We start from the raw sequence: 9,010 nt of genomic DNA, 5'->3' as shown, positions 1-9,010 counted from the left end.
CTATTATAAGAGATTAAAGATGGGACCAGGTTTAAATGTTGCATCTTACCTTGGACTCATAAAAAACCCTAACCATAGATGGGCATTTACTAGAGCACGGCTCGATGTTTTACCCTCAGCAGTACTCTATGGCAGATATACCCGGACCCCCATGCATCAGAGAATCTGCTCCTGTTTGCTAGAACAGGTGGAGTCGGCCTCTCATATAATACTCCATTGTCCTATGTATGATGAAGAGAGACAGCAGTTGCTGATACCCCTTCTCTCACGTTTTAAACCCCTGGCTTATTATCTCACATATGATGAGGAATGTTTGATGAAGTTTTTATTGGCTGATACTTTTGATTCTGTCACACGCAATGTTGCTAAATATTGTTACCTGGTAATCAAAAAGCACAGAATGTATTGTAACTCGAGCCATTAATGATGGAATTGACCAGTTTGGTATTTTAGTAATTAAGGTTGTAAGGATCCTATGTTGTAGACTCTGTGTTGTACTATTTTGTTGTACTACTTTGGTCATTCCTGGTCTTATGATTGTTTTTAATAAACTTGAACTTGGTATCTATCTGGAAACCAATTTCATGCCTTACCTGCAGGCAAGATAAGCAGCTGCACTGCTAAAACATTCCGAATTGGGGTTTGGGCCATGATTTATTTATGTGCGATGCCACAAAAGTCCAATCTTATGTGGAATTGTCAAGATCTGTGTTCCAGGAAGCGGATTCAATGCCATTGGCTTTAGTATTGCAACACTTGCTGATGTCGTCTGAAACTCTGTTCCAGACGGTGAGTTGTCCGTATAGTAACCACAAGTACCTGAGTCTACTTTCCGTTCAGTGGACTCCTGTGTGATCATGGAAGCAACAAGATTTCATGGCCTTTTCTTAATGAGCCGTGTTTCTATTCCCCTCCTCCTAAACATGACCAAACGTGGGAGGCTGTGGATTTGTTTTTTCTGCAGTAAGTCATCATTTAATTCAAAGGGGGGGAAATAAACAGGAGTCAAAAAAATGCCGCAGCTGTGTTTTTGTTAGACATTATATATAAAAAAAGGAACGAAATCATAATATAGTAAATCATTTTGTAGAACATGAAACTTAAAGTGTTTTTTTATACAAATTAATCGTGATAAGTTCCAAATGTCTTGTCACCATGATAATACTGAATGATGGTGTGCCATGTCCGTTATGTCAGAGGCCTTGGAATGGTATAGCCTGTACATGCACATCATCTCCGATCCCAAGATATGTCGCAATACAGTTTAAAACATGTAGTCAAGGAGAGCAGAGGTTTCCCTTTGATCAGCTCGACGCCGGTCATTTTCCCCCCAACAAATCCTCCCAACCCTCAGGTGTTCGGCTCCCTGGCGAAGGCCGTCCTCTGGTAGCTCCTCCTCGTTCGGTGTGTGTGCTGCAGAGATTTCGTCTGCAGAGTCCTCCTTGCACATTAAACATCAGCTTGTCGTAGATCGAACCTCTAGGAAAGACCTTCGTACTTTCCCCAATGCACGTTCAGTAGTGGTATCAAAAAAAGTAGACAAATTCTTCTCAGAAGAAAATCTCTATGGCCTGTGGAATCTGCAGGTTGAAAATGGGAGGAAAGGAGAGCTAGTGAGTGTGGCAGTTCTTCAAAATGAAAAGTGGTGACATTTGAAAACGTCAGCATGATGCGCAAAACCTGCCTTAAATATGTCTCTTATTTCTAGCCAGGGGGTGAGGCAGGCCCGTAGCCAGGATTTTGTGGCTTGTGGGACAGATTGTTTTCTGGTGGGGCTGAGGTTCTCAGTGTGGAAAGAAAAGCCATGTAGCCAACCACTTTAGAAGACAGTCCTCCGCTGCTGCAAGTTAATCGCTTTGATTCCGCGCTCCCCCACATGCAGCTGCTGACGTGACCTTGGATCAGTCACAAGTTCTCTTAGAGCTGTTCTCTCAAGGGCAGTTCTCGAGAGAGCTCTCTCAGCCCCACCTACCTGACAGGGTGTCTGCTGTGGGGAGGGGAAGGGAAAGGAGTTTGTAAGCTGCTCTGAGACGTCGAGGGAAGGGCAGGGTAGAAATCCAATCTCCTCCTTCTCTTCCTCCCCTCTGAAACTGTCTTTTTAAAGAGGGTGCTGGTCTTTCATTGATTGTTAATTCAGAACTGTTTTGTTCTTTGTAAACTGCTTCATGCTTTTGGAGAAGAGGGTACACAGTGTATATATGTGTACATTGTATATATGTGTACTGATATATGTGTACAGTATGTGTGTATATATGTGTACAGTGTATTGATATATGTGTACAGTATATATGTATATATGTGTACAGTGTATATATGTGCACAGTGTATATATGTGTACTGATATATAAAGATTTTTTTTCATTCTGCAGACCTCAGAATTCTTTCTTTTGGGTTGTTTGCAGCTGAATTTTACTGCCCCTGTGAATCTGATCAGAATGTATGAATTGTGTGATGTTTTGGATATTTTAGAAGACGATAAAGAGTAGGTTTTCATACCCTGCTTTTCTCTACCCTCCACAGTCTCAAAGCGGCTGACAGTCGCTTTCCCTTCCTCTCCCCACAACAGGCACCTTGTGAGGTAGGTGGGGCTGAGAGATTTCGGAGAGAACTGTGACTGGCCCAGGGTCACCCAGCAGCCTTCGTGTAGAGGAGGGGTGGGGAATCACACCCAGATTAGAGTCTCTCACTCTTAACCACTACACCACCACTGTTTTAAATGTTAGTTTCTAACATATGGTGTCTTACTGTCAATGTTCCCTCTAAGCTGTGGAGTCTTGTGAGCAGAAATTCTACTTTGTGAGCTCCTGGCATTAAAGTTGTGAATGAGCTATTCGGCTGCTGCAGAAATCAGTTTGCTCTGGAGCCGTCCTTCCTGAGCCAAGACAAAAATGTGTGAGCTGGAGGCTAAAAAACTGTGGGCTAGCTCACATTAACTCAGTTTAGAGGGAACACTGCTTACTGTTCTATGTTTGGTCTGTTTTTGTAGACCTCCTTGAGCCCCTGAGTGAGGGAGAAAGTACAGAATGTAAATGCCTTAGAAAACAGAGTGGGAAAGAAACTACACATAAAGTTATACAGCTGAATGTTTATCTTTTGGTGTTAGTTCTGTGCACGCCTTACATCACACATCCTGCTTTAGCTACAGTATATGCTGAGTTTATGTGCCTGTCCTAACCGTGTTTTGAATCCCATGTGTAAATTCTTTTGTAGGTCTGTGTTGCAATAGCTAAGGACTTCCTAACAGGTTAGAATCTAGCTAGGGGGCGTTGTCCTCAGAAGAGGCAGATGTAGTTCTAGTTGCTGAGGAGAAAAATCCGGGAAACTGACCTTGTTAAATGCTTGCTTGATGCATGCACCTCCATCTCATTACTTTTGTACTCGTTCAGCTCTTTGCGAATCGCTGCCTAGGAAATAAACATGAAAACCAGGTTAATCATCTTCAAATTAGCACAAAAACACTTTTAAAAGGCAAAATAGATCGAACATAGCCTTTCTCGTATCATCATAACAGTCAGTATAGTTTATTATTATGGTCTTAGGACCAACGTACAGAGTAAGCATAATATGTGAGGGAGAGGGGGGGAAGTCATAATATACAAAGATAGAAGTCTGAATTTAGGAAGAAGAAGAAGAGATTGGATTTATACCCCGCCCTTCACTTGGAGTCTCAGAGTGGCTTACAAACTCCTTTCCCTTCCCCTCCCCACAACAGACACCCTGTGAGGTAGGGGGGGATGAGAGAGCTCTTGACAGAAACTGCTCTTTTTCAAGAACAGCTCTTGTCAGAACTACGGCTTGCCCAAGGTCATCCAGCCAGGTGCAAGTGGAGGAGTGGGGAATCAAACCCGGTTCTCCCATATTAGAGTCCGTGCACTTAACCACTACACCAAAGAATTTAAGAACTTTTAAAATGTGATTCCTGCAATCTAAGAATTAATGCACAAAACTCAGCAACTGAATGTGTAATCTCTGCATTCTTATCTGATAGGAGCCAGTGAAGCCTTGCTTTGTTTGTGTTAATGTGCCCAGGTGTCCTATCGACTAATGGGGTAATAATTTTAAGACGAACCTCCCTGTAAAATGGACAGCTGAAGAACATATGCTCTACCAATTCAGTCTCGCTTCAAAGGCATGGGCATAGCCTTTCAGAGTAGGGGTTTTTAATTGTACCTGCCTTGAATGACTGATAACAGTCAGAAGAACCACAGGGTCAACTCTTGCACCCAAGGAGTCCCAAAATCTCAGGGCCAAACTTCATGCAACTGTTTTTAAAGAGTTGGGTCTGGATTCCCTGGACCCAACTCATGTTTTCCACGTCTGCAGAGAACAGCTTCTTCAAACAGGAGAGCCCAAATGAGCTCAGAGTGCTGTTGTGGGGATAAAGGGCTCCTGCCTCTCCCCCAGGCCATTTTCCTGGGCAAAAGCTTGCTTGGGGGAGAGTTTATTTCCCTGATCTTGTTGCTCCACGTGCACAGAATACTTGATGTAGAAGAGCAGCAAAATCAGGGAAATAACTCCACCGAGTGGGGCTGTTACAAGAGAAAATGGCTTCGGTGGGAGGCAGGAGCCCTTCCCCCTCCAGGTGCCGTTCTGAGACCTGGGGGGGTGGGGGAGCCATTACCTGCAGTTGCTGCATGGCTGCAAGCAACACAAACCAGGAAACCCAGACCCAACTCTTTAAAAACAGCAGGGTGCAGTTTGGCTTTCAAACAGAAATGAGCGCATGGTGGGGTTTCCAAGTCTCTCAGCCTTAGTTTATTGAGGCACCCTCTTGCAAATATTTCCAACAGCTTTCTGGCAAAGGCACAGTCAACTAGGACCACACCTATAAATCAAGATAGGGGAGTCTGTGCCTCTTCCAGAGCCGAAAGCTTCTGTTCAGTTCTCTTGATTAAAGGCAAAGGTTCCCTCACTCGAAAGCCAGTTGAATCCGACTCTAGGGTTGCGGTACTCATCTCCGTTTCAAAGCCAAAGAGCCAGCACTGTCCGAAGACGTTTCCGTGGTCATGTGGCCGGCATGACTAAACACCAAGGCACACGGAACGCTGTTACCTTCCCACCGAAGGGGTACCTATTTATCTACTTGCCATTTCTTGCTTTCAAACTGCTAGGTTGGCAGGAGCTGGAACTAGAGACGGGAGCTCACTCCATCATGCGGCACACTCGGGTCTCGAACTGCTGAACTACCGACCTTCCACAGCCTGCAGTTCAGTGTCTTAACCACTTGAGCCACTATTTCAAGAGGTATCCGGACGCACAGCCTGGAGTGTGATCAGATCCCTCCAGGAAGGTAAAACAGACCTTTCCCAAGCAGCCTACAAGGATCTTCTCTTTGCTACCAGTGTGGATAAAGGTGAATTAGCCCATAAACGTATTTCCCGGAGGTGGGCTGCAGGATTCCGGTTAAGTGCCCCAGCTTTCCATTCCGAATGCACCCCAAACACCTAACCTCATTTATAATTTTCCAGATCAGGACAACGATCCTTGCCCTTCTACTTTAAGCAGATGCAATACAGCCCGAGTTCCCTTGGCTACCTATTAGGTGGCCTTATTAAAAATGCAAAGCAGAAATAAGAATTCATGCCATCTGCATGTGGGGAGAAGCAGTGTCACGGGGCAGAAAGCAGCGTTAATTGTGGCAGTTTGCAAAATGAAAAGAAAGGCACATTAGTGTTCCGCCTCCTTCCACTTGAGCTGTGTGCATGCAAATGTCCTCTAGAGTAATTCATTCTCCTGTTTATACATAATCTGGTTTGCTACAGAAGATCTTTTGTTTCATTGCGGGTATGATTTTCCTGAAACGGAATGCCTTCCCCCACCCTTACGAAACCCATTAAAACATAATATAAAATATACAAGAACTGCCGTCAATTAAAGCTGCAAAACAAAACAATAAACCACAGAAGCAATTTAATCAAACACCCTCGTTCCAGAAAAAGATTACTGGATTGTAAAAACCTCGCATCCCTCTCTCTAAGGCTGCAAAGATGAGCATCTGGTGGTACCACGGTGGAGTATCTTCTGGTGCTCATCCCCCCCCCCTATTTTCCTAGCTCGAAAGAAAAACAGTGAGTAAACTAGACCAAAGTTTTGCCCTTGGATTGTTGCTACCATGACAAAGTGGAATGCTGCCCTGGCCCTTTGGATTGCCTGCTCTGGAACAATAGCCATCGTGCCCAGTCCTAAAGACTTCTATACTGGCAATGTAGCTTTGCAAAAACTGGTCCCTTGTACCTTTTTAAGAGCTAGAGCTTCCTGGCAGATGGTTAATGCCCCAATTCAGTCAGGGGCCATAAGGGAGGGGAAGCCGGCCGTTGTGTGCCTCCTACCTGCACAGGAAATCGGAGGGGAAGCCGGCCGTTGTGTGCCTCCTCCTACCTGCACAGGAAATTGCATGTGCAAACGGGATGATGTATGTGTGTATGCCTGATTCTCCAATGAGTGGGGGGAAGCCAGGCTGCACCTGTCTAGCCCCGTCTTTGAATAGCACTGAGCAGATGTTAAGGAAGATGAACTGGGGGAAACTGCATTCAGTCCTCTTCCTTCTCCTTTCTCCCAAACTGGTGATCAGTGTGATTGCTGCTTATTTGGGGTTGTGCATCTACCGCTCCAGCTGCAGTGCACACATGTGATCGGACTGGGGCTCCAGGGCTGGTTTGGTTTTGGGGTTTTTTTCCTGGAAAAGCTTCTTTGTCTCACAACGATCCTGCAGTATTGTCTCGTGGCAAGCTAGTGCTCCCCCTCCCCAAATCATCCTGTACTGAACAGACTAAATCCTGGCCCTGAAATAATTTAATGAGAACCTTTGCCAGAATACTAGCACTTTATGAACTGCTTTTATAATTGTCTTGAAGGAGGAGGAGGAGGAGGAGGAGGAGATTGGATTTATACCCCGTCTCAGAATGGGTTTACAAACTCCTTCCCCTCCCCACAACAGACACCCTGTGAGGTAGGTGGGGCTGAGAGAGCTCTTTCCAGAGCTGTCCTTGAGACAGCACTGACAGAACTATGGCTTGCCCAAGGTCATCCAGCAGCTGCAAGTGGGGGAGTGGGGTTCCCCCAGATTAGAGTCCATGCACTTAACCACTACACCAATTTTATAATTGTTCTGTTTTATCGGGGAGGGCGGGGTACAAATCAAACAAACAAACTAATCAAAAGTATAAAAAATTCCAATCCTATGATGTGGCATTTCTGATCATTTTGTTTATTGTTCATGGATACCTGAATTCTCGTGGGTACCAGGGCTGAGATATACAGCACAGCCTTTAATATGTCTCTTCACTACTCTAGTTTTCAAAGTTTCTGCTGTCAGAGAACCCATTCCATCTTGACTTCCCTGCCCTGGAATGCTGTATACGACATCCCAGGGTGTTACAGAGGACCTTGTTCTAAGGTGCTCCTTGGTTCATTGGCCACTTTAGTGTCCTTCATGAACCAAGAGTCTGCTGTATAACACTTTCAATACTCTTTTTCTTTGTGCCTGAACTTTACTGCCAAGGCTCCATAAATGAGGACAAGCTCTTCCCCCATTAACTGACCTTCTCATTGAAGATCCTCTGATAAATTATGGAACACCAGAGTATTTTACAATACAATTTAAAAGCCAATGTGTTAGAGTGTAAGATATGGCTTTCTTAAAAAAAAAATTGAACTGCAGGCTGTGGAAGGTTGGTAGTTCAGCAGTTTGAGACCCGAGCGTGCCGCATGACAGAGTGAGCTCCCGTCTCTAGTTCCAGCTCCTGCCAACCTAGCAGTTCGAAAGCAAGAAATTGCAAGTAGATAAATAGGTACCACTTCGGTGGGAAGGTAACAGCGTTCCGTGCGCCTTGGTGTTTAGTCATGCCGGCCACATGACCACGGAAACGTCTTCGGACAGTGCTGGCTCTTCGGCTTGGAAACAGAGATGAGCACCGCAACCCTAGAGTCGGACTCGACTGGCTTTCGAGCAAGGGAACTTTTACCTTTTAAAGCTTACAACAGATGAAAGGAAGTACTTCTGATCTTTGCCCAAAGAGTAATTAACATGTGGAATTTGGTGCCACAGGAAGTGGTGGCGGCTCCAAGCTCCAAGAGGGGACTGGATAAACATATGGAGCAGAGGTCCATCAGTGGCTATTAGCCACAAGGTATAGATGGAGGACTCTGTCTGGGGCAGTGATGCTCTGTATTCCTGGTGCTTGGGGGGGCAATAGTGAGAGGGCTTCTGGAGTTCTGGTCCCACTGGTGGACCTCCTGATGGCACCTGGTTTTTTGGCCACTGTGTGACACAGAGTGTTGGACTGGATGGGCCACTGGCCCAACACGGCTTCCCTTAACATTCTTTTTCTTTAATAATTAATTTTATTAAAAGATAAGTCAAGTATACATAAACAAGGTTGCTGTTTAAACATTAATACAAACTGTAAGTGCAGATACATATATCACAATGCCGTCTATTAACTTGTCAGCAGGATCTTCCTCTGACCATATCCTTGTCACTTTCTTGTGATTTCTTATGACAACAAAATGGACGTCTACCTTGTCTGCTGCCGAAAGCCGTGTCCATGGCTTGTCTGCTCTTCTGTCGTAATCCTGTGCTTTTGCCACTTCCACATAATCGCTGAATCGTATTAGGATTTTTCTGTCTCTCAGTTCATCAACTGTGGGTCTTTGATTAAGCTTGAAGGAAAAAGAAAAGTCCATATAAACGCTACAGAGACAACAAAGGGTCACGGACATCCTGAGAACACCCACATTCTGTCTTTGTCAGTCATGCCTATCTGTATTCAGTTACTTCAAACTACATGGAATTCTAACTATTTGAAATCAGTTAAGCCATATGAAGCATCTAGGGCTGAAGCCAAAGCCCTAACATCACTTGCACTGGTGTTAAATGAAGCTACACAACTGTCTGCTCTAGGGCTGTATTAAGATCATAGAGCTGGAAGGGACCTCCAGGGTAATCTATTCCCACCCCCAGCACAATGCAGGAAATTCACAAATCCTCCTCTCCACATCCCCAGTGACC

The 9,010-nt window shown here is 44.9% G+C and overlaps 1 protein-coding gene across 1 annotated transcript in view; it reads right to left on the bottom strand.

The window, feature by feature from the left end:
- Window positions 1-1,099: 1,099 nt before the first annotated feature.
- PHACTR3 (phosphatase and actin regulator 3) overlaps window positions 1,100-9,010 on the bottom strand; it is a gene marked incomplete at its 5' end in the record, with an annotated part of 120,909 nt that continues 112,998 nt past the window's right edge. Inside the window, 3 exons of the mRNA XM_015426636.1 lie at window positions 1,100-1,580; window positions 3,328-3,404; window positions 8,521-8,661. Coding sequence (XP_015282122.1) covers window positions 1,565-1,580; window positions 3,328-3,404; window positions 8,521-8,661 — 234 coding nt within the window. The remainder of the gene's footprint in view (window positions 1,581-3,327; window positions 3,405-8,520; window positions 8,662-9,010) is intronic.

The sequence above is a fragment of the Gekko japonicus genome, unplaced genomic scaffold (genome assembly GCF_001447785.1).
Source record: "Gekko japonicus isolate JY-2015 unplaced genomic scaffold, Gekko_japonicus_V1.1 scaffold2027, whole genome shotgun sequence".
In the NCBI taxonomy this organism is placed as follows: domain Eukaryota; kingdom Metazoa; phylum Chordata; class Lepidosauria; order Squamata; family Gekkonidae; genus Gekko; species Gekko japonicus.
The sequence above is the reverse complement of the archived record's forward strand: the minus strand, read 5'-3'. Positions and strand labels throughout refer to the sequence as shown.